Source organism: Apus apus, chromosome 8 (assembly GCF_020740795.1).
Source record: "Apus apus isolate bApuApu2 chromosome 8, bApuApu2.pri.cur, whole genome shotgun sequence".
Lineage (NCBI taxonomy): Eukaryota > Metazoa > Chordata > Aves > Apodiformes > Apodidae > Apus > Apus apus.
Genome location: NC_067289.1, coordinates 21,146,691 through 21,173,133, shown reverse-complemented (window position 1 = coordinate 21,173,133; position 26,443 = coordinate 21,146,691). Strand labels below are relative to the sequence as shown.

The window sequence follows — 26,443 nt, the reverse complement described above, 5'->3', positions numbered from 1 at the left end:
TGGCAGACTCCCTTCTCCCCATCATTCAGCATAACAGAGCATAAAACCAAGGCTGGCAATTTCTAGTGTAAACTATAAAAAGAAACTGTAGGAAAATACTTGCTAATCAGTCCCTAACATTAGAGGGAAGGCTGAAATTCAGGTTAGTTGTAGTATTGCCTCACTTCAGAATGTTTCCAGGCTAGTCATAGCATTGCCTTACCCTACACCCTTCCCAAACACTTGAAAATGTTCCAGTTGCTGCCAAGGGTTGGATCCTGGGTCTCCTCCCATAAGCAGACAGCAGCAGCATTTAGGAACAAGCTGGGAGAAACTTGTATTTAATATCTGAGTTCAATGTGCTCTGTCAAGTCCATTTCAAAACCCTTAGCTGGTTAAAGTGATACTAAACAATAGTTTCTGGTGTCTCTTTCCCCAATTTGTTTCTCATTATAACTAATTGGATGTTATAAACACTCATAAATAGTATCTTCTTTCTGTAACTAGAGAGGCAGAAGTCGAATAGGAGAACATAAGGTGATGAAATTTAAAACTTTGGTCTTTAGGCTCATCTGTGCAAGAGGTAAAAATGCTGTCTTGAGATTCAAGGAGCAGATCTGTATTTTTGGACTATTGCAAAATTTACTTTTCACTCGGGCTTTTGAAATTCAAATTCTTTGTCTGTGTCCCAACACTAGATGAAGGATACAGGAATCCTCTTTTAAATCTCTAAATAACTTTGCCAGGGTCGGTTTCAGGCTGCCTTCTCTGTGTTTGTGCAGCCATTAAGTTGAATCTTATCAGTCCAAATATTAAACAAATATTTTTTATAAGTCATGCATCAGTATTCATAGAAAACAAAACTGCACATTTCTGTCTCTCACTTTCAGAGTCAAGAACCTGTCAGGAATTTTCCGTCACAATATTTAATGACAGATAATCTCCTTCTATGAATCCAGAATAGATACAGCACAGAGATTAAGGGTGTTAAGGGCAGAATGGGCAAAGCACAGATCCTGTGTCAAACCAGGCTGGGGAGAAGGGGAGGGTTTCTCCACTGATTTTCTTGGACTGTTTCTCTCTGGAGAACTGGTTGAACAGCTACTGGGGAAGACACCAGGACATTGGTCCATCACCCCCAGGGTCCACTCTGACCACCCAGCCAAGCTGGGGCCCTCACTGCTCTTGCTCTGGGCAGGAAGTGAAAGCAAGAAACCTTTCCAGTTGAAATTTCACTGATATTTATACATCCCAGTGAAAAGTGCCCAATATATGCTCTGGTTTTATCACCCAGAGTTTCTCACCAGCTCTATTGGCAAAGAAAATGTGCATGCTACAAGAGTGGGCAATTGGCAAACCACACTCATTCTCCCAAAGCTGAGTTTTTTTGGGAAATCCTCTTCAAGAAAAAAAAGCTGCATCCACAAACTTGTCCTCATTTGATCTTAAATTGAAATAGATTTCTGCTTTTTAACCAAGCTTTCATTTTGATTTATGATGTACAAATACGGTGACACTGAAATCATAAACCATGGAAAGATTTTCTTCAGGGTTTCCCCCCCACTTACATTCAGCTGTTCAAGCTAGCAGAAATCTTTATTTTCCCAGATCTATGAATAAATACCAATCTGAAAAGGCCTCAGCTGAGGTTCTCTGTGCTGCAGATTAGGACTCTATTTATTTAGCTACAGGAAGCCATTTACATAGAAGAGTTTATAACTGATATGCCTTTGGGATCCTTGCTGTATCAGTGCAAATTGCACTATTATAAATTCAGTGCGTTTTAAACTTTATACAAATTATACTGTACGTGATAATAAACATTTGGCTTCCTTAGCATTTTCTAACTCACACAATTTAACTGCCTTTCTTGGTCATAAAGTCTTATCTTGGCTTTACCAGTGTAGTTAGAATGACCTCAGAGGAATTACTTTAAATTTTTATTAATACAAGGGAGATAAGAATTTGGCCAGCTCAGTTTCCTTCATGGAAAAATTTAGAGATCTCTTAGCAACATTGCTGAAGAGTGAGAAGTAAATGGAATCACCATGGATGCTGGGATGTTGACCCCAGGGGCACAGGGAGCTGCTTCTGTAGCATCCATTGAAAGCTGCTGCATCACAGCAGTACAGCACAGTCCTGCAAAGGTTTAATCCTGCCTGGACCCTGGTGAGATGAGGAGAATGACAGGAGCAAACGAGCACCTGCTGCTCTTTCCCTGGGTAGTGTGGGCATGCAGACCCCGAGATGGGCAGCAAAGTTCTGTGTTTGATGCAGCTGCCATGTGGTGGGGAGATGGTCCCTACTGGCATCAAGAGGAGCATGTGCCATGTGGGTTGGTGCCACCAGGAAAGGAAAAGTCCATTAATCACTACCTGGTGAAGCCACTCCGCAAGTTCTTGCTTGCAGTCTTGTCCCTTATTGTCCCCTTCACATCAGGGTGTCTGATGTTTACTGAAATATTCCAGCTACAAAGCATCTGAGCTTCCATTGGTGCACACAGATTGAAGATATATTTTACAGGATGGTGACAGGACAAAGAAAAATAAGTGAATGCTGAATTAATACATTTTAATGCCCTGGACAGGAGGGCCAGTAGAGATTTTCTGCCTTTATTCTTTTAAAAAGCATTTTTACCTTGGGCTCAGTAAACAAAGTGTATGTGTTTCATGGAAAGATTTACAATCTGTCCCTCAAACCTCCTGGTACAGACTTTCATGGTGCCCAGTCCTGCCCCTTAGAGACTAAAGATCTTTGTCTTGGGTGGCCTAGAGCCTCCCCCAAAAAGCTTTCCAGGGACGTCAGGCTTATAATTACTACATGACAAGATACAGGCAACAGTGTTATAGCCAGTGCCTAACGTGTGATGGACTGAATATATTGTACCCTGGAGAAAAACCTATCACTGAAATATGTACCAATAACTCAAGACTCTTTAGTCAGCCTTGAAATATGGGCCTGCGAACTTTAATACTAGAAACTTGCATCAGAAGGAGACTGTCTTTTAATAACAGTTTCTTTGCAATGTCGCTTTCCCCTTATCTTGAGCCCAGACTTCAAAGCCTGGCAACCACCTCCTGCAGTTGCAGGCCACTGCTCGTCTCCCCTAAAGCAAGCTGCTGTGAAGCTTTAATTCTGCAGTGCTTAGGAGCTTTGCAGTGCTGCAAACAAGTGTCAAGGGACTGGCTTTTGGAAAACCAAGAGTTTTTTAGTGAACCAAAGCTGGATCATACAAATTGGACTGCAATTAAATGCAGGGACTGTGGAAGGATTTTTTTTTTTCTTTTGTTTTCTTTCTGAAATGAAATGCTTAAAATCTACATGTATGTGAGCTCCCTCCCTCAGCAGAAAACCTGACAGCCTTGTGGAAGAATAACCATGCAGCACTTTCTGACTGTGGGTTATCAATATACTGTCAAGCTGTTATGACTCCGGTCTTACAACAGCCCTGCTAGCATCACTGCCCTCATTTGACAAAGGCAAAACAAAAGCCTAGCAAATAGACAGGTTTATTCACACAGGGAGTAGGTTGTAGCTGGAGCCAGGTAATAAAATCTTTTCTCTCTTTTTCCCCCCTCTCTCCTCAGCTTAACTAGATTTTTTTTTTGCTGCAGGTGGTTTCTGATGTCAGATATCTCAACGTAGCACGATCTGAATAATTGCAATCATTTTCCCAGACTGATTTGGGGATGTCTGGGGGAAAAACAAGAAGTTTTAAAAATATGCCTCTAGATGAGGCATGCTGGTTCTATAAAAGTCATCCTTGCAGGTGATTAGCACCTCCTCTGACAAGGCACTGCAGTTGGATTGTAAAACCACTTCAGGTCTGAGCATCCAAAAAATTACTTCAGAGCAAGTTGGAGCCCAGTGCTATGCCTCAACCCTTCCAACCCTGGCTCCCTGCCTCTGAAGCCCAACCCAAGCATGAGAAATAAAATCCTTATCAGTCTGACATCCCTCTTTTTCATGTCCTGCAGGTAGGGAGCCGTTACTAGCTCGGCCAGAACTTGATAATCGTGTGGGCCTGTTCCTCATCCCTCTGCAAGCAGCCGAGGAAGCTGGCGAGATGCAGCTTCTCTATCCCATGAGGGCAGGGGCAGGATTGTCCTGTTTGTTCAGCAACAGCAAGTGGGTTAGAGGAGAGTCCCAGAAAACACTTATTCTTTGAGTTCTATGCCTCAAGACTTATCATCCTATATATTAGTGCTGGTAATACTATAAGTAATATGGCATCCAGTGCCTTTAAGATAATGCTGCTGACAGTCTGTATGGGGAAGGGGGGGAAAGGACTTTCTTTCTACAATGTCTCTAGTAGTACTAGAAAAATAAATATGTAGTTGTAATATATGTGAAGGGAAGACAACAGATAACAAACATGAATGCAATTTTCTCATTTCAAAATGGCTTTTCCATAATCCCCTCTGTTAAATATTATCTGACTTTTATGGATTGCTTTTAAAGTTTAAGTGAAGAGGTTGAGGAAACCATGCAGTGTGTCAGCTTATGTTTGTTTGCAGACTAGGCAAATCCATAGTTTTCAAATATATAACCTTGAGGGACTAAAACCTGCAGAGGTGGTCCCTGATCCTCCAGGCACATGGTAAATTTTAAGCATGTGAATACAGAAACTCAGCCAAGTGCTTGCATAAAATCTCAGCACCTGCTGAAGTGTTTGATGGATGGCAGCCTTACCACCATATTTTGAAAAGTACTCTGATGCCAAAAATGCAAATAAGCACCCTCCTGAGATTTTCAAAAGCAATTTGGCCCAGATTCCTGACGAGATGTAGCCACTGCGTATGTGAATGCTCAGCCTTTCCAAGTGAAATTTCCATTCAACTAATCAAGGTTTTGAACGTATTTAAGTGCCTGAAATTCCAAAAATTGGCATCGATTTTCAAAACCACTTCCAATATTTTTAGCAGACCTTTGTTCTGGCAGTTGCATATGGTGACAAGGCTGATGCTGCTACCTACATCCACTTCCAGGCAGGTGATTTGAAGTCCAATCATATATTGAACAGGGTGAATGGGAAGTTCTGAATGACTTTTATTATTCAATAAATGGTGTCCTCTTTTAAAAATGAACTTCTCTTGGCAAAAAATCTTGATCTTTTGGGTTGATGTTGATCTCAGATTTGCAGAGATTTGCCCTAGGCAAACATCAAGTGTTATCAAAATGACTATCAACAGAATACTTCTATCAAGTAGAAGAATTTAATAACAAAAGCATTCTTTCTATGCATCTTAAAAGAATAATGGTGGAAAAAAGCTCAGTTTTCTCTTCACCCTAGAACACCACAAATAATCCCGGTATAGTTAATTTTATCTTTTTAAACATAATACCTAATATAATTATAAAATATTGTAGAATAAAATATGATGCATTGGAGACCAGTGGCAGGAATACAGCTGTAATCTAGGAGCTCCAGATAGGAGATCAGCTGAAAAAGAAAGAGCTGAGCCAATGAACTGGTATTTCCATTAACTGAAGGAGAGAATTGGGCACTGCACAGGGAAGGGGAGCTCTGGTCAGCAGTTCTCTGGAGTATTGTACATAGCTTCAGTCAGCTGTGTTTGGAGAGGTTAATTGAAACCCAAGCATCATGCAGCAAAGAAGCCAGCACGGTAGGAGATATCTCGTTTGAGAGAAGTGTGGTTTGATTAGTCTATTAATGAAAATGCCAAGAGCTTATTATTCTTCTCGATAAACATAATGCTGGGCTAAATTCTGAAGAGAGCAAACAACTGAAAAGGGAAGGAGAGATAAAAGACAATGATAACAGAAGGACCATTGTGTATAAATAGGTTCAAATAAGGCTGGCGTGGCAATTAAGCTTCTTATAATTCAGGTGGAAGGTCTGCAGTGTGTTTCAGCAAGAGCAGAAAAGGAAGAAAGCCTTAACTGGTTCTAAGACAGATTTTATTCAGTTTATGACCAGGGTATTATGTGACACAAAGGTCAAAGTATAACAGGGAGAGATTTGACTTCTGGTTCAGGAGACCCCTTCCAGGCCTCATGAAATTTTGTTGACCCAACTCTAAGAAGGGAGAACAGGGCAAACTTCTTACAAACTATTTTTACCACTTGAAGAGTTCTTTTCTGAAGACCCGACGTAGCATTAGTAGGAGACATTGGCAAGAAAAAATATTTCTGTAATCTCTGATATGTGAAATTGTAAGTTTGACAGAGTCTGGTCAGCATGGCACCAAAGTAAGATGGAGTCCCATCTCCACCTGATCATTGCTGTTTGAAAGCCAGATAGTTGTGTCCCCAGGTAGAGCACTGTGCATTAGAGTAAGGAGAAGCAATCAGTTAATGAGAAAGAGAGCTCTTATCAACATGAAATGGTCTCACAACATTTTAGAGAGCAGCAAAATGTTTTTCCTGCTATTCTTGAAATCTGCTCAAAACCTTTTTATGTAAGCACTAAGCAATGAGTAAATTGAATCATCAGCTAAGAAAGCAGGTAAAAATCCTCTTTCATCATGCTGTGTCTGCTGGGGGCTTCTCCAATGATTAAGAAAGTAAAGGCAAAAAGAAAACAATTTTTCTCTGCTTGACTCTCCAGAAAAATCTGAGAACATGCCATGTAACTATGAGAAACAAATTGGGTATCTGTGCCAACATGCACTCTGTGGACATAGCAATGCGATTTAAGTTTATAGTATGTTGGAAATAAATAAATAACAGGCAGAAGGGTTTGTTTGTTTTTTTTTTTTTTTTTTTTTAAGGGATTAGAGGAGGCTGAACGTCATCAGAGGTGGCGTTTCAGTGACAGTGAAAAATGGAGAGAGAGAAAGTAAGTAACTGCTGCTGGCAGGAGAAAAAATTCCACAGGGAGTTGAATCACATGATGAGAATTACATGAACTATAGCAGAATTCAAGGGGTTACTAAGCTGCAGTAAAAAGCATAATAAAGTGGCCAAGCAATCAGATGAAGATGAAACCAGCTCAGGCAGACACAGGGAAGGTTAAGTTAAGAGCAAACTGAAGATGGAGACTTTGGTGGAAAAGAGTTGGCTCCTTTAACAAAGAGAAGAGATACATTTTTGAGGAGTTGGGTAGCAGAGGAACCAACAAATGCAGTATATGGAGCCCCAGTTGTATCCTGGTTAGAAATGTAGTAACATATTAAGGCAAGACATTATTAGATTATTATTCTGTTACTTTCTAGATAAGCCTCACCTCTATTGTCTGGCATTCTAAAGAGATTTTAAATAAAAAAGTAAACATGAGCAATTGATGGACTTTCTCTTGAGGATTTTACTTTTAATGGTCAGCCTTGCCAGAGACAGGGGTCCTTCTGAGAGAGATTTCCCCAGACAGGTTTTTTGCTGCATGAATTCCCTTTAAACTAGGAAGAAAAAAAAAAAAAAAGGGAAGGTTTTATCCCCAGAGGTGTCTTTTGAAGACCTTCCTGCTAGGAGGGCACTGAGGTCTTGATGCCTGAGGATCAGCTCTGGGATATCTTCTCTGCTCTGCCTCTGGGATGAAAAAGCACCTAGAAGAAGCAGGTCTGGATGGAGCTTACCTGCTGTTGCTAAATACCCAGCAGTAACAACCAGAGATAGGACAGACTTTAGTGCAAAAAGGAGCTGAAGAGCATGTGAGAGGAGTGAGTCATGTGTCCTTTAATGCACGGAGAATTTTGGGATGATACCTCCATGGAAAGGAGTCATCCATTATGCCACTTCTATTTATAAATAAAGTTTAATTGCTGAGTGCTAGGAGTGCTAACAAAAAAGAGAAGCAAAGTGGCTGGTCAGCCTGGATTTAAAGCAGGATCTGTCGTATCCAATATATGTGGCATGTTTAACCATCAGCTTTAAGAGCACCACTTTGCAAAGCCTGGAATGCCCCCCAGTAGTTCTTCTTTTCTATTGTGGAGTCTTTGCCACTATTTTTCAGCTCAAATGCTGAATGAAGTTATGCCATGTAAGCAGCTCTGCAGTCTGTTGCAATAACAAGTGGAAAAAAAATCCATCATAATGTTTCTTTAATGCCCTTGGTATCCTCCAGAAAATGCGTATGCTGAAATCTGTATGTAGTAAACACTTTCTTGCTACTTTAAAAAAAAAAAGGACAACAAAACAGTGAGATATGTAAATGCAGGCATCATGCTGTGAATCATATGGTAGGTTTTGTTCACCTTGATAATACAAGCAGTCTAATAAGCCCCTCTGGCCACTGTTTCTCCTGTCAAGTAGCATCACGTGCCATTGACATGAGACTAGACATGAGACTTGGTGTGTACAAAGCAGCAGAAGTGACCCCAGTGAAATCACTTGACAGAATAACCGCTTGTCAGTGCTGGTAATCTGGGTTGGAATACAAGTAACTGAAGGTCTGAATGATAAATAACTCTGTATATACATATGCACACACACACATATATATATTTAAGGCAGAAACAACAAGCTTTGTGTCGTGGTACATATTTCTGGGTAGATGAGGCTTATGGCACGTCTCCACCAGCAGCAGATGATGCTGTGCTGAGGACCAGACTGGGACATCCTTGGTCAGGCATCTCTTGCTTTACACCACACAAATGTTCCCTTGATTTAGATGGGCCTGGCTGTTCTTCCTGCAGAAGGGGCCCAGTAGAAAATGCTCTGCTTTTCATGTCTTACCAACAGTAGCATGTGTATAAATCATATTATCAACTCTAGGTTGTGTAGCTGCAAAGCTGAGGTGACAGACTTGACTTCTATTAAGTGTTGCCAAGGCTTAATAAACTCTGCTTTAGCACTGAGATGTTTTTGTAAAAAAAAAAAAAAAATAATCTGATTAGGATTGTATGTTTGCATCTGCAAATGAAGAAGAGGGCAGAAAGGAATGTTTGTTCTATTAAATATGTTCCTTTACCCTCTTAAAATAAGTTTTAAAGCCAGAGTCTGTATCTGAAGGTTTTCTTGTAGAAGTTTTTTATTTAGTTTGCATGTGACGGAATGATGATGGAATTGTATTTCTAGCTTGTAGAAAAGTTTGGAGTGCTTTCAAGGAAGCAAAAGTGGCTAAATCTCTGCCAGACCAATAACGAGATTTTAATCACCAGTAGCAGAGCAGTTCTGGCTCTGTGCCTATCTGTATTATCAGGTATAATTGGCTTTGTCATTTGCTCTTTGGGTCAGAGGTTCTGTCTTGCCTGGATCACTCAACGCTATGAAAACTGAAGGGAAAGTGAATGTTTTCACTGATAATGGATGTGGAATTGGCAGCTGTTTGTTCCAACTCAGTGATAATTTCTTCTGTTTTGGGATTTTCCTCATCTCCCTTAAATCTCCCATACTGGACCCCTTGGTGGCTGGTTATAAATCTATAGGATTGTGATTCAGACCTATTATCCTGTTCTTGCTGCTGCTGGAGTTGGCACTGCTGACCTCCTTGGTAAAAAGGAGCCAGGTTTGCTGCTGACTTTAGCGGTACTGGGATTTTACCCTCTACTTTTGGGAGCCCTCTTCTGTTTCAGCCATAATATTTAAATGTATGAGGTGAGGTCTAGAGCTGGTAGAACATTACTGTGTAGGAGCAGTGCGAATTGATACAGCTAGTGAAGACTGACTTGAGCACTCCAAACACATCACTCTGCTCTCTTCTCTTGCGTGATCAATTTAGTTTCTTTACACACTGGATACCACACACCATGTATCTCTGCTTGAACCCTGTGGTTCTATTCCTCCAAGTTCGTTTACAGAATAGTTATGGGGAATCTAAAAGATACCCCATTTCAAAGCTTTTCTCTTCCTGATACTCATCAGAAACTGTATAACTGCAATAGAGGAATCTTGCCTAAAAGACTGGTGCTGCTTCTAAAGAGAGAACTGAGAGGTCAATTATTTTTTTTTAATTTATTTTTTTAATTTGAGTTTCACAGAAGCTTTCAGAAGAACCAGGGTTTTCTCCTGTATCCAGTACCCTACCCTCTGTCTGTTTATCCTTCTAACTTCCTAAATGTCCGACACACAATGTACATGGCAGTAACAGATCTTGCACTTCCCTAAGATGCCACTTTTGTTAGCCTGCACATCCATAACTTGGGCTTGTGGTCATCCAATGCCAGTAGCACATGGCTTCAGGAGAGATCTGGAAAGAAGCAGGGTGTCTGCCCTCAGCCTGCTCCACCTGCCTCACACCAACGCTGATGCTCTATGAGCCCCCATTCTGGTGAAGCACTAAAGCGCCTTCCCCTCCCGCTATGCAAGTGACTTCAAGCACTTGCTGTTGTTTCAGCAGCTGCTCTCTGAAAGTAAAGGATATACAGCTTCCCCAAATATCGAGCTAATGTTTCTTCCTTGCTAGGGGTTGCTAAGTAGCAGTTTTTGTCAACCTCCTATCTGGTATCAAAACCTAAGAATATAAATTCTGTGATTTGCTAAGACACCCCTGACGAGGACACAGCTCTGATCCCTTCAACATACAGAAAAACTAAGAAACTGTTATTGCTAGGGAAAAAGTGTTAACTTTAGCATTTACAGTCTGAGGAGGAAAGACTTCTTCCACTTCTTTTCAGGAGAATAATTTAAGAATTGCATTATAACAGTCTAGTCGACATGCAAATTTGATTTTTGACCTTTTGTGCTAGTCAAAAGCCATGGTGCTAAAAAGCTGTGTACGTTATGGCAGAAAGTTTGGAGCAGAGTTAACTAATATACCTTCAACGTGGTTGTAACAGATTTGAAGGTTATTTCCCGTACCTCACTACATAGGAATCAGGATCTAAATCACTAGAAGTGCTTCAAGCAGCAATTAATAAGTCTTGATGGAGATCCTGGTGTAGGATAGTATTGGTGTCAAATATAGTGACTAGTATTGGTTATGTGAAGCAGGGATGTAATAGGCCAAAAAGATCTAAGAAAATTGCATGTGAATTGATTTTAAAAAACCTGGCTCCAGTGCCAAATAATTAGGGCTACTTTTAAAAAGTAGCTAAAACCCAATTGAACTCTGTTCCTAATGCAATTTGCTGAGCATTTCTGGATGCAGGAGGAGCATAAATTACCCACCAAAAAGCATGTCATTCCATGTGCACAGGCTTCTGCTGTCACACATACTACACACCAGAAAGAGAATTTTGTTCTCATAGTTAATTTGGTGCTTCTTATAAAATCCATTACTGGCAAAATCCTTTTCCCAGTGTTCTCCCAGTATGCTTTTGTTCTTCTATGACAGGACACAAAGGTGCTTTCCAGTCTAGGAAAAGGAATCACAAAACCATATAATACTGTGTTTATTCCTATACATTTTCTATAGTGGATCTAGCAAGATGATGGGTAAACTGGAGCAGGACAGAGGAGGAAGGGGGAGAGCCGGGGCTGCAAGGTCAAGAGAAATGGGTACCAAGAAAGCCCCCAACTCCCCTCATTTTCCAAGGATCCTGAGCTATCCCAGCTATTAAGCAAGACTGGCAGTTTTTTTATGTGACCATCTCTCCAAGCTTTTTCCAATATGTTTGCTTCTGAAACCCAGAGTCAGCAAGTACTGCTTGGGAGGCAGACATGGGTTCTCAGCCATCTGGGGCAAGATGTGAAATCCATGAGGATCTGGAACAGGGAAAGAGAAGTAATTTCCACTGTCATGTCTCCAGTTACAATAGAATTTATTTTTTTGGAGGAAAAAAGAGTAAGTTTAAGAAGGAGTGAAATGTAATCCAGAAAGCTTGCCAAGTCACAGGTGAACAAACCAACTCATCCAGCTATAACTGGGTTTTGAAATTCCAGACTTTGCAGTCTTTTTCATCAGAAGCTTAAATGTTGCTGATGCATAAGATAAAACATGTTCTTCCCATTTATGCACTTTTCAGTGCTGATCATCCAAAGCATTAATAACTCAACACTTCAGCAACACAACACACTGATCTTTTAACTGCAAAAAAAGCCCTTTTGTTTTTCCCTGAGCTTAGGAGGTTTTGATTTGCTACAGATTTGGGCTTTTACCATCACCTCCACCATATTCTCAGGCTTCCTGCATATCCTTTCATATCCACCCAGCTGGCACATGAGAGCCAGTGCTGTGGCTTGTCCAGAGTTTGTGACTGTCACTGCCAAACCCCCTGTGCATCAGCTGAGTCCATCTGCCCTGACTTCAGCGAGGACGGAGGCTCAGAGCAATTGTACAAACTACCTTTGCTTAGGGAACTAGACCAGTCCTTTCCTCCCTCCCCTTCCACTGCAAAAAATAAACCTAGATTGAATGTCAGTGTCACTTTTCACAAAGGAGTGCTCTGTTTTCAGTGAGCTCTGCTTTTAAGATGCCAGGCTGTGCGGTCACAGTGACAAATGGAGAACCCCAGTCAGAGCTCTCTGGACTTACCCCTATATAAATCAAAGTGAGTGGACCTGATATTTCCCTTGCAGCATGTTCTGCTTCTGATGGATTCTCAATTTTGTAACAAACTGCATTGCATAGTTGGATTTAAATGTGCTCCTTTCCTTGGAAATAAGGAAAACTTTGAAATCAATTCAGTCCTTACACTCTAGCAGAACTTGGACTAAAATTGGATGGATGATTGTTACAGAATAGGAAGGTTATTTAAAATAACTTGTTCATGAGATGTCTGGTATTTCACACCCACTGTTAAAATGGGGCTTAGCTCATATTTTTAATTTCACCTATGTGAGGTATAGACCACGCTCAGTGGTACCATGCTGACAATGAACTAAACTGGTTGCCTGTGATGTTTGTTTTTTTTTTTTGGTGGACAGTGTGATTTTTAGGTCAGATCTAAATAGATAAGTTGAGAACCCCCTGCTAGGTAGACTTCCCCTGACACTGTAGTGTTACCTCAGCATTGAGGCTGGGGAAAGGAGAAGGTCTCTGTCTGAGAGAGTTTCTGGGACAGAAAGGAGAGAGGCTGGGAGGTCCTGCCTGGGTGAGACCTCTCACATCACTGCACTCTCAAAACTATGATACCCATATGGGTTTTTTCTTGGCTAGCTCTCCCATTTCATTCCTAGACACTTCAGTCATCACAGAACCTGGACTTAGACCAATTTGTGTAAAATTGAAGTAAGTCTTTCAACCAATAGATTTTTGTAAAAAAACATATTTGAGGGCAAAACTGGCTCTTTTCAATCTGTTTTATGATTTACTGAACTACTGTAGCACTGGGATCCTTTACCCTTTTTTCTCTGCCCTTTCATCCTTTTCCTTATTGGGAGGACTGAGAAAATGACTGGTGACACTTTCAGAGTCACTCGGTGATTTATGAACACAGAGTTTCAGTGCAACAATTGCACACATTTGCTGCTTATATGCTTCTGGAAGTCTCACCTGTGCTGTAAATTGAGGGGATTATATGAAATACAAATTTATATTTTAAAAAATCAGATTCATGGAGTTTTATTTTATGCTCCTTTTAATGCCAATACTTTTGTCCCTGGAAACTCCCCACAAAGTCACATCAGCAAGTAAATGGTAGACAGGGATTTTACAACCTCTGTGATAGATAAGTTCTCATTTTTCCCCTTTGAACAACCCCAAAGGTACTGCCAGAAACCCAACCCAAGTGATCTGCAACTTGCAAAACACAGTCTAGTTTTATACTGATTTCCTAATGCGAAACAAAAATCAACAAGTTTACTTGTGCTAAATATTTGCAGAGTTTTGTGGTAAACACTTGGTTTCCTAATTGCTATTTGTGTTTTCCAAATAGCTTTCCTTTTCCTCCACAAAGACACAGTGTGTATCCTTTTGGAAACCGTATTTTTTCTGCTGAGCACCAGGGCTCAGTGGGGCTACAAGGACTAAGCTGTCACCTCTGACTGGGCTGTAACTCTCACAGGAACTGGGGGCATCTCAGCATTCCAGATCACCCTGCTGAAAGCAGCCATGAGGGCTGAACTACACATCTACTTTTTGTGACATAGATAGAGGCTTGCTAGAATTTGACCTCAGCAATGTACTTTCCCCCTTACATTTCTCAATCACCAACTCAAAGCCAAGCGTTTTCAGGGTCAACTCCATTCCAAGTAACAAGGGTAATGACAGTGCAAAATGCCTTTTATCCCCCTGCCTCTCTTTTGCCAAAATGTCATTCCCATTCTTCTTGAAATAAGCCTCTGGTCACCTGAATTTAAGCATCTGTTTACTCCAGGAGATGCTATCTGTGTTCACTCTGCCAGGAGATGACAACGGGCTCTGCAAAGCCCATGTTCACTCTGCATCCTACTTGTCTTCAGCAAGCTAAAGGAAACCTGGCTTTTTGTTCCCCTCCCTGAGGCTGAGATGCTTTCAAGGTGCACCTGCCAGCCCATCAGTGCCCACAGAGGGAAAGTATTTTTGGAAAGCAAAGTCTCTGCTGCAGGGCTGACCATTAGTGACTGATGGAAATCCACGGAGATGGGAATAAACCAGGGTCTCGCTGTCACAGCAACGCAAACAGAAGATCAGCTGCAATAATGAAATTCAACAACAGAAACATGAGGCTTCATGGGTAAATGTCACCTTTATGGGGATCTGCAGCCTAGTGTCTGTGCTTCACCTCTGTACTGATTTGATTACCTAAATCATGTACAATCATAGAGCAAATCTTGAAAGTTAATTTTATCCCCAGAAGTGTAGAAGTGTAAAGGCTCATGTTCCAGACTCTCAAACTCTTTTTCAGCCACACATACAAACAGTAGAAAGCACTTTAGAGTGTGTGAAATTTGTTGTTACCTGTATATATGTGCTCCACATGGCCAGGGTGCTTTTTAGCAAATGTCTCCTTTAGCTCGTCTGTTTTGTCAGCCTTGTCACCTGTCACAAATGGTGTGTACATAGCTGTAAAAGATACTTCTCTAGTCATGGCTTCTTCATGCATAGCCTAAAAAAGGCAAAGGAATGATATATTATGTGCTGTTTAATGGCTAGATAAAAAAAAGAAAAATAATTACTTTCACAGATGATATTTTCCCTTTAATAACTGCACAGTCATGCAAAGATAACATATTTTGGTCTTGAATATTAATTAGAGAGGAATTTAAATTAGTTCCAGAAAACACTGTCTATATTCAGAAAATCAATTTAATGGAGAAAGAGCATTTGTAAACAGTTTCCAGTGCAGCAAGCCTATGTCTTCAATGAGGAGAAAAGTATTAGAAAAATTCTCTTTTAGCTGAAAAGAAAAAGTGATTCCATGCTCTCTGAAGGTCACGTCTTTCATCTGAGGGTTTTATTCAGTCCTTGGGAGCTGGTTAAACAATACTAAGCATTCATATTACCCCTTGGGTTCGCATGAATCAGACACTGTGTCTATATGGAATATTAGTCTTAAAATATTGCTTTTAAACACCATTTGTGTTAAGAGTAAAATTCACTCCTGTGCAGAGGGCAACACGAGACTGATGAACCTTGTCACCCCTTAAAAATGGCTCAAATGATGCATTGTGCTGGTCATATGCTGAGGGGTGGATTTCACACTCAGTGGACTCCAATGAACTGGTGCTGGATCTGCCAGGAGAAGCTCCCAGCCTGGGAACAGCCTTCCTGGTACTCTTATCCATCAGGGCAAGGGAGGAGGAGCTGCAGTTCCTCCTGGGATGGGTTTGGGACAGAACATGTTCAGCATTGCTTCACTGCATCTGTTGCTAACAAAGATTTCTGTCTTCCTGACATGGACAGTCCTTCTGGAAACAGGGACCAGCAAAGCTTCATTAACCTAACTTGGCAAAAGTGTAAACATTAATAGTGACAACACTACCACAAAGTTAATAGAGATGGTCAGAAAAGCATGAGAGGAAAAGATATATGTATATTTAGCAGGGTGCATGAATCTCCCAGATCACTTCATACACTAAAGTGATTCACAGCAAGGATCATTATGGAACTAGCTCGGGGTTTTATTAGCAAATCCTCACTGTTCTCCAGTCTGTCTTCCACATATGTGAAATTATCCAAGATAGAGTGTGCCTCTGTGAGCTGTTTGTGTAGCTGACAACAGCTCCCACCACCCCAGAGTGGAAGGCTGAGAGTGCCAATTAGTCAAGTATCTATGTCTTTCTCTTCAATGGCTTTAGTCAACAGGTCCTCTGACAGTTTTATGCCAGTTATTGCCATTGTATTTATTGGTATGGGATGTGCAGAAATACCATAGGAATGCTGGAATTGTTTTGGGCAGGTATTGGACTAGGCTGCCATACATGCACCCTGAAAGCTCTTATTCTGAGTACTCTGCCTGGATGTCAAGGGTATCACTGGAGATTTTTTTATATTTTACATTAATATATTTATTCAGCCTATTATCCTGCATTTATTGGAATGGAAGCAGTCTGGAGTGGGCAATATTTTAGTCCTGGAAAACTGACAAGCTTCGAATGTGTATAATAGCATCATGACCACCTAGGGCAGTAATAAGATTCTGCCCCCTGGTGTGAGAAGGAGTTCCAGTTTCCACAGGCACAGCCGTGTTATCCACGGTTAATGCCACAGATCTGGAATTATCAGACCAGAAAATAGCAAGTGTGTCCTCCTGCCAAGAGCTTGCGGGCCTATGAATGGATCCATGCCTGTTCCTCCCTGCAGGAACAGTTACTAGTCTGCACTGATTTATAGAAAAGTGATTTTAGGTTTTCATATTTCTATGGACTTTAATTATCTAGTCGTTCAGGGCCCTTAGAGGATCAGCAGCAAAACAATGGTACTGATCTGGCTTTCCAAGGCACATTTTTTAAAAAACAGAGCCTCACTTGTTCAAGCTTTACGGAATTTCATGTGTAAATATAGGCACAGAATTAGGTCAGCCTTATTTTGTGTGAGATGTTGGGTATTCTGATTTTTCTAGAGCTTGGCAGCCATTTCCTATCTGGATTAGCATGAGCATAGGAATGTGTGAGGCAACAAGATGAAAACATGAGAGGTTGGACCAGACAAGCTCTGTTTTCTTCCTGCAAAATTCACTTTTTGCTTTATCATCCTCAAGAACAGTTCAAAGTCACTGCCATATCTGTGCACCCCCACATCCCCATGGCTGCTCTGCACAGTGTGCACATCCTGAGTAGCTCAGAGGAAATGTCCACCAAAATGGGGAAAAGAATAGCCCGTGGTTTCTGGTCAATGCTGCTTCTGGAGGTTTTATTATTACCCAAGAGCATTTTTTTCCCTCAAGCTGCTGACCCTGGACATAAATGCTATTTGTTTTATTATCCTCTTGGATTTTCATGGGGTAAAGGCTTTCAGGATATAAAACTTCAGCCCATAAAAACTTTGGAGGAGAAAACTTTATACGATGAAATCCCTATGGATTTTTCTGCTTGATCCTTAATGCACTAAAGTCCATACCAGTGGGTGAATATTTGGCAATGTGTCCAGGAAAGAGGGATGTCTATGGAACATGATCTGTCGGGCTCTATGCTGTGCAACTACTTCAGATCCAGTCACATTGTGAAGAGGATTGCAAGGGCTCCAACGGACTTTCAAGTGAGTCCTTGCAGAGGGGACAGGACAACTATGTTTGAACGTATGCATGTGTTTTGGTGTCTTTCTATTCCTCTTTGCAATGTCCTCTCAGACACACCAGGGAGGATGTGGCTGATCTGGCCTCAGAGTGGAAGAAGTGTCAGGCTCTTTAATGAGCATGGGGGTAGCAGCTGAACTGATAGAGATGATAGATTAATTTTTTTTTTTTCATATCTTGCAAGCGAGCTCTGCAGCAATAGCTCATCATGTGGTGCTACACTCCAGCCTTCAGCTTCAGCAGAGTTACAAGGAGTACAGTTAAGATGACTGTAAACCATAAGCAATATTCAATAATGTCAGGACTACAATTGACACAAGTCCATTCCATGTCATGGTTTACCTCAGCAGCAGACAAAATCTGTTGCTTCAGGAAAGATGCAAAAACTCGCTCAGGAAGAGGCTGCAGAGTAATCCAGTGATAGGGAAGATTTCTTTTTGTAGTTATGGGACTGACTCATGCTCTGCTATGTCAGGAGGTTTATATCCCTGTTTTGGAAGTGTGGGGAATCAGAGAGACTGCATAGAAACCATCTGGAGACAGTGTCTCAAGGAGTATTTATATTGTCAGAACGTCTACTAAAATAGCAATTAATACTTCCATGAAATGCAAGCGTTCACAAGGTTTGAGGGATGTACTTTGCTATCATGACAATTAAAAAGCCAAAAGATATTCCTAAACAATAAACATTGCTTTGATCAAGGATTTAAACATACATTTGACCGAACACCACATACCCCTACGAGCACCTTAGCTCTGCAATATCCTTACCTTCTACCCTATCTACTAGTGTTACATTTCACAGACCTTTTCTTAAAACTTACAACTTCAGCCTAATCTCATGTTGTCCCTCCAACATCCACTAAAATCCTCTTAAGAATTCATAAAATGAATAGGGAGATGCACAAGTAACAAAGCTCTTCCCATGCCAACTTTTCATGGCAAATGACGTAACTACTTCAGTATTTTTATGAAGATCTTGCCATTTTGGCTGCTTAGAGCAGACACAGAAGAAAAATGGCACAGTAGCAGCAAATTCTTCGTAACAGTGACAGCAGCTTTCCCTGCTACACTCCCTAACCTTAATCCTCTTTAACTACAAAAAGGTTTAATTTGGAAAATCCAATTATCTTGACATCTAGAATGAGCCAAAAATTTAGATATCTTTCTAGTGCCTTATCTTGCAGCTGCAGTGCACACTCAGGCATTGTCCCATTTACACTACAGCAGGAATTGATGCTTTTATTGGTGATTTTTATTAATGCAATGATATCAGTCAGGGGAAAGCCATTAGCCTCTTCTATGAACTGCTTCCCCTCATAGGCTGGTAGATAGAATTATGGGTGCACTGTGGTGCAACCTGTGTGCTTTTCTCTCTATTTTTCCAACCATAAAGAAGTAGCTGGCAGCCCTGCCACTAAGTCTGTTGCTGTTGTGATATGAATATCTTCTCACCAGCGTGATCTTCTTACATCATTTTTATATATTTATTTTTTTCCTTCTTGAAAAATAAGTAGACAGAATGCCAGAGCATATCCTTAAGATGTTTATGGTATAAATAAATCACACATTACACAATAGATGAGAGCTTTCTGCTTATCTGCCATGTAATGCCTCCCCATTAATGTAGGTCACATCAAATATCAGCTTATTTAGGTTCTTAAGTTATTAATGTATTTAAGTCTCTGTGAATTATTTTGTGTGCAGTCTATTTTGAAGAGGGATTTGCAGAGCACCACAGGAACAGATCCCTGTATGCTGCTGACTTCTTAAAGGCAGAAGTATTGCAGATGGGTTACCTCAGGTTTGGTACTCCAATAAGTATCTCTTTATGTTTTGGGAGAAAAGAAATCCATGCTTTATGTCCTTTTGGAGAGATCAGGGTTCATTAAAGAAAAGCCCCAGAATGCACACAGAATGCAAAACTCTGGAGGCAGCTCTTGGAACTCCCTGTCCATGACTGCAGAGGGTGGGAAGGCAGGGACAGAGCAGGAATGTGGACACACAGCTCAGGTTCAGGGAAGCTTTCTGACCACAATCCAGTCCTCCAGCCTCACATACTTGTGAGGGGAGTGCCATGGGAGCCCTCACCTCTTCTATCACTTGCTGGCAATGGAGGAACTTTCCCTTGCACCCCTGTGCAGGGGTAACTGTGAAGGATGTCAGTGTTTCTTTGCTCTGGTGGAGGCCTCTGGGGCCAGGGGGATGGGCTGTATTTGCTTTGCAGGGCTGATCCGGAGCGTTGATAAGGTGAGCCCTGGTGATGCAGACAGACACCAAGGAACTGCCCCATGAATGGGCCAGTTATCCTCTATATGAAACTATTGGCCAACAGCTTTTAAGAAATTTTTAAAATATCTTGCCCCTTCCTAAAGGACAAGAGAGTTCTTGTGGTGAAAAATATCCTAATTCCAATACAGCAATTCACTGTGACTGGTCTGAGCAGCAGGACAGCCCTGCCAGTGCTGGGAGAAGCCTTTTGCCATCCAAAACCTTCAGCAGGTGTTGGGCCAGCTCCACATGGCACCTGCTATGTCAGGAGTGGGTCACAGTTTAAACAGCAGGGTTTTTATTGTGAAAGGGGATTATAAACTGTGCTCAGCTGAACAGCTTTGGTAGCCTGGGTTCAGAGAGACATCTTCACTCAGGCAGGCAGAGCTCAAGGTTGAGCATCGTCGAGTGCTTTATGGGAATATAGTCAGAGCCAGTGGCTGACACCTGGATGCTGCATCCATCTGGCTAGGACATGCTCCTGGGAGAAATGTGGGATACTTGCTGAGGGTCTTTTAGCTCAAAAAAAAAAGAAAAACAGAGGAGCTGAAAAGAAAAAAAAAGGAAAGGAAACTAGAATGCAGAAACCAGCTGCAGGAGATGTTAGTCCTTCCTAGCACCGAGCTCAGCTTCTTTTGGGAACTTGACTTAAATGTGAAGAGATGAATCAGGCACCCTGAGATGGTGACTGATGTGGTTAGCCTGTAAAATTGACAGCACTGTTCAAAGGGGCAGCGAAAAATCATGCCTGAGTCATTCCAACAGCAAACTACTTTATGTGGCTGAATGGCTGCTAATTCAGTAGAAGACAAGTTGACTGTATATAGAGGTGTTTCTGAAAAGAGACTTTATCTCTTTTTGTCTGATGTCCTCTGTCATTCTTTAAGAGCAGATGTGCAAATGGAAAGCCACCTAGTCAGTAATGATCCTGGGTACACAACAAGCTCCTGCCTGTAGCTTCATCTCCCCACAGAAAGGAGATGGTATACAAAAGAGGGGAAGAGGATAATGAATGTGCAACTTCTTAAGGACCTTTGCACCTCAAGGGAACAATAAGGGCCTGAGGACAGCACAAAATGGCTGGCTTTCCACACTGGTTTCTTAGGTTTCTTTTGTAAAGCTTTTCAACACAGTAAAAGCCAAAATTAATTGAAAATTCTACTTGGGAAATATGCATGTTATTTTTGAGCTGCCCTGTAGGTTTTCTAAAAGGTCTGGAGCTTTGCTGGCCAGCTTGTTCCTGTTGAGCATCTTCAAGACATGATTTAGGAGCCTCTTTTAAGAGTTAAAACCCTAAATGGGTTGGTATTTTGTTTCATATTGGGATTTCAACAGCTACCAAGTACAGTAAGATATGTGTTGCCTGTTACATTCAGCTAGTATTAAATAAATCCATCTTTCCTGAAATTAGAGACAATTAATCCATCCGTTTTAATAATTGTGACATTAAAACTAATAACTTCTCTTAGCATGTAAATATAAGTATGATTCAAGCAACAGTTACTCTACCATGAATGATCTGAAGCTAGAAAAACAGAAGTAGGTAGAAAATGTGTGGAGGTAGGTATTATTAAAGAAGAAAGAATACAAGAAAAATGTTAAATTCCTTGGTTGTGTACATACAGAATTGTTTCTGGAATGGAAATATCAGCAATAACAACTGCAATAAAAAGCTCCCAAATCAGTATCAACATGATAGAATCTCTCTGTTATGTTATTTTATTTGCCTTCTCAATCCAGTTTTCATTTACTCCATATTTTTACTAGTGTACCTGAGAGCAGAACAAAGCTGATTTTTGCAGCTGAGAGTTATGTCTTACAAAGAGTGTATACCAAAGGCAGACTGCTTTGAATCCCTGAAATGGCATACATAGAAAAGAGGTCTATTCTGCCCTGAAAAAAATGTGATTAATTTTAATTTTAACAAGTTGCTTCAATCATGATGCAATGAGAATGTAGGAAACCTGTGACCTGGTCAGAAGCTGCACTGAGATCACCTGGGTACCAGTGTAGCGTCTTAGGAACAAACTGATCTTCCTGCTTATGGGCCAAAATCTTTTTATTCTAATGTGCAGGATGATGAAAACCATTACATCCCAATTTTCCACCAGAAAATGAAAAGCTCAATGATCAAGGCAAGTGTTGCCCTTCAAAATGGATACAGATGCAGAAGGGGGAGGATTACCTATTGTTTTTTATAAAGGCTGGTAAGAGAAATGTTCTTTTTTCTGACTCGAGAAAATGAAAAATTCCTAAAGCAGCAACAAGCTCTACAGACCTCTGAGACAATACAGACTTCCACATATTAAGCACACACTTCTGCCTGTGCACACACTAGTGATTAACCTCAATGGGATTTTCCCCCAGATTTGATTGAAGAAGGAGCACTTCCGCAGTGAAGTGTGACACAGCATGATCTGCTAAAATAGCCTCAAGAATTAATGAGAAATATATTTTCTCAGTGATATGATGGCCAGGCTGCCCAGAGAGGCTGCCTGTCAGCTCCTATCAGTCATTCCATTAGAAGGATTGCAAACCATCCCTGTTGTTGCCAGCTTGGAAACCTCGGGCTCTGTAGCAGGACGTGGGTCAAGCGTGAGCACGCAGGACCACTGGTGAGCCTCGTCACTGGCTGAGACCAAGGGGGAGGTTTTGGCTACCAGGAGATTTTTCCTTTTAACTTTCTTGCCTTGGATTGTCACCCTGCTAGGTGTGAGATAAAGCTGAGCTCTAAAGGAGTTGACAGCGTTGATCACTGCACTGTAGGTGTTCAGCACCTCACAGGGCTGGGTTAGCATTTGCTTTATTGTGTGATGCGTGGATTGCTTGGTGCTTGCAACAGCCCAGATTTTTTGAAATTAAAACACCTGGTGTTCGTAACAGCAACGAAGGAGGAAAACAAATGTCTGAATACCCAAAACGCCGTGTCAGCCAATGCACGTGCTACTGGAAGCTTCCTCTGTGATATTGAGTTTAGCTGACAGAAATATTCTCGAAACAGAAGTTTGTGAGCTCTGTGTGCAGCAAACCCAGAGCCAGTATTTCCAGTGTGCTAAGAGCAGCTCTGCCATGGCTGCAGTCTTGGCCAAAACATGGGCTGAACTGGAACTAAAGCTAAAAGTTTGCTCCCATGCAAATTAAAGGTCTCCATTTGAGCTATGGCAAATCCGCACTGGCTACATTATGGGATGAAGTAGAGGTGGTTATGGAAGCCTGCAGAGATCAACCTACAGGCTTTGAAATGCCTTCCTGGGGTTCTGTTAGTTTCTGCAACACACGCGTTGCTGGTGCAATGTCACTTAGTGCCAGGCTTTGGCTAGATGGGATTGACTTTGGATGTAGGTGCCTCACAGATGCTAGAGCTAAACCTTTCCTATAAAATAGGCCTTATTTTCACAATGGAAAAATAAAAGCAATTTAATTTGTAGTGTGCTAATGAGCTAAGCCTGAGATGTCTATAAATTAGGTAATAAAAGCACTTAATACTAAATCATAGAATCATAGAATCATAGAATCATAGAATCCTAGGGGTTGGAAGGGACCTCGAAAGATCATCTAGTCCAACCCCCCCTGCCAGAGCAGGGTCACCTAGAGTACATCACATAGGAATGCATCCAGGTGGGTTTTGAATGTCTCCAGTGAAGGAGACTCCACAACCTCCCTGGGCAGCCTGTTCCAGTGCTCTGTCACTCTTACAGTAAAAAAAATTTTTCGGATATTCACCTTGCACCTCCTATGCTCCAATTTACACCCATTACCCATTTGTGCCAGATATTGGTGAGGTCAGGCTGTGACATTCAAGATATTTGCAGAGTTCACGTTTGACATGAGCCATTTTTGACCTGGTAGTTTGGGCGTGATTGATTTTTACTTATGGAATAAATCATCCAGAGTATATTGCACTGTTTTTAGTCAGTAGAAATAGTTCACAGAAGTGTGAGTAAAACTGGACAGCTTGAGGAGGGACTCTTTCTCTGGGATGACATATCTCCAGTCCATTGTTTTGTTATAGCCAGCTGAGAAATTACTTTGCTGACAATAAACGCTAGGGACCTTACCTGACTACAGTAATAACTAAGTTTAGACTTTGTCTTGCTGCTACCACTCAGAAGATACCTACCATAATACATTTAATAACTTCCACATTATTATTTATGGTGATAAACTCTATTTAACTCACCTATTTTTGATCTAACAGCAAAGACACAAATCATCCAGTGCATCTTCTGTAGCGGGTTATAAAAAAAAGGCCATCCATTTGATTATATGTTAACTTGGAATGTATATTTTCAATCCATGGAATAAAATATTTGAGCAGAGAAAAAAGCCCGAGTTACTGAATAATATTATTCACTGCAAATTAGTTTTTCACCTCTCATCAGCATTATACCTTTATCTCAGAGTGGAATGGAAGGCAGGTATTAATATTCAAAACCAACACAGGGCATTAGATATTACATATCATTGTACAGAGGATCCAGAAATAGATTATTTACTTTAAAGGGGATAATCAAAGAAAGCTAATCAAAAAGCTAATCAAAAAGAATATTTAAAGTTGCCTTGATCATGATCCATATGTACATATACTGGATGAAGAGAACAAGTACCAAAGAATCCTAAAGCTTTCAGAGTTGAATGCATAATATAAACTGCTGGAAATTTGGACTGGACAAGTAAAATCTGTTTGTAAACTGGGGGAGAAACAGGGGACAACCATGCAACAATGAATCTGTTAGATGGGGTATGGTAAATATTCTATTTTCAAACTGTTTAAATGGGGATAGGTTAACTTTCTCAAAACCAATCTTCGCTTTCCTCTTCTGGCACTGATGCAGGAAGGAAACGGTGCAATTATGGTGTTTTTATGCAGTAATCAGATAATCCATCAATATAAGCCCATCTGGCCTTAAATATCTGACAGTACAAACATTGCAGTGTGCCTGAGAGGAGGTACAGAGTCAGGTGGAACAGATCCCTGCTGAGGGAGAAAAAAATATGTAAAAGATACTAATGAGGAAGGGAGCAATTTGAGGATGTTTTGAGAAGAGTTTTGAAGAAACAGGACTCCTGGCAGTTGATGTCAGAGATAGAAGTTCAAAGGAAAGTATAAAACCAAAATCAGGAGCAGAAAACCAAAGGAGATACAAGATAAAGACTGCTCTGAGCATGAGGAATAGATCAGGAGAGAGAAAAAGAGTTATTTAGAAGTAGGATAAATAATAAAAAGCTTTGCAGATGTGAATTAAGGGTCTGAATATTTTAGCAGTAAAGACACCAGCTAAGGGATTTGAGTGGTCTGTACAACATTTTGAAGCTATGAAAGAAGCAGAAGACAGACTGTGATGAGGAAAAGCCTCTCCCAGCAGTTAAAAGAATCATGAAAAGCAGAAACAGAAGTAGTCAATGACACACCAGAAGATTATATACATGACCCAGTGATCAAAGCAGAGAGTGACATATCTATTCTAAAAATCTTTCTTCATGAAAGTGAAAAACAAACCATCCTGTTCACCATCTATTCCCTTCCTACTCAGAAGATTCTGCTCATGGTTGGGAGCCAACGCCAGCGAGTTCTGGGGCAGAGGAGTAGTCAGCAAGAGAAGCGTGCATCATTAGCTGTTGCTTTGGTTACAAAGGCACATGAGCATGTGTAGTCATGACAAGTTATTTTCAGCTTTACACTGTGAAATAGAATATTAATGAAAAAGATTATGTTACCTTTGGTGGAAAGTCCCAGTGCAGTGTCACATGCTACATCATGCTGAATGATTGTTGCTGGATGCGCTGGTGACATTGAAGTCACCCCCGGTGCTGAGTGCACAGAACTCACTGGCTTGAGAAGGAGAAGGTTGGTGCTGGGGATATGTCTTCATGAAGAGTGTTTCTGAAGTTGTAGCTATCAAGTCGAGTGGGAGTGATCCTGGGCACCCAGCTGCCTCTGCTGCCTGGGTGGCAGCTCACAGTGGCAGCTCGTGGTGGCAGCTCACAGACACGGCTCAATCCGTAGCCTTGCCCACGCTACGGCACAAAGTCACAGAGCAATCTCTTGTCTACCAGTGAAAATCAAGCACTGTGGGGAATCAAACTAATGGTTAGCTCTTTACTGACATTTCAATGCTTTTGTGGACAAGGGTGGTGGCTTAGGTTCAGGAGAAAGGTAAAGAAGGAGTGGGAGTGGGGCACAAACAGCAGGGTGGTGCCTCTTAGTACTACGGGTGTCCAGGGAGGCCCACGCAAGAGCTCTGTAAGGAAGAGAAATGAGCTCTGCGCTTTGGAGTGAAGAAGAGATGAGCCAGAGTCCAACCACTGCCAAAATCCTTTGGTCCTTGCTATCTAGAAGATGATTGTAACGGCTGGAAGCAATCTGGTAGCTCCACTTCTGGTTCATTCACCTTAGCCCAACCACAGCTTCTGGTTTAGACTCCACAAGGAGGCACCGTGATGAATCTTGTCCTTCATGTCACTTTTTTGGTCCTGTTACATAGCAGGACAGTCTGAACCCCTGGGGAAGAGGACAGATATAACAGTTCCTTCTTTAAAGGTTTATTTTTGAAGCTTCATGTCCATGACATCAAGAAGGGAAGTCAATGGATCCCAGTGTTAAGAGACAGAAAAAGGCATGCTATATGAAGAAATGACCCCTTCATAAAACCTGTTTGTGAACTCAAGATTTTAAACGAGCCTGACCCAGTGGGGAAAAAAAAATCAAACTGTTCTGTACAGAAGAAATTCTCTGCTGGAAAGCATATAAGAAAGTT

At 41.2% G+C, this 26,443-nt stretch overlaps 1 protein-coding gene across 1 annotated transcript in view; it reads right to left on the bottom strand.

Moving 5' to 3' along the window:
• SPATA16 (spermatogenesis associated 16) overlaps positions 1-26,443 on the bottom strand; it is a 206,992-nt gene that overhangs the window by 12,947 nt on the left and 167,602 nt on the right. The window contains 5 exon segments of the mRNA XM_051626587.1: positions 3,933-3,991; positions 3,994-4,091; positions 11,069-11,204; positions 11,386-11,523; positions 14,639-14,786. Coding sequence (XP_051482547.1) covers positions 3,933-3,991; positions 3,994-4,091; positions 11,069-11,204; positions 11,386-11,523; positions 14,639-14,786 — 579 coding nt within the window.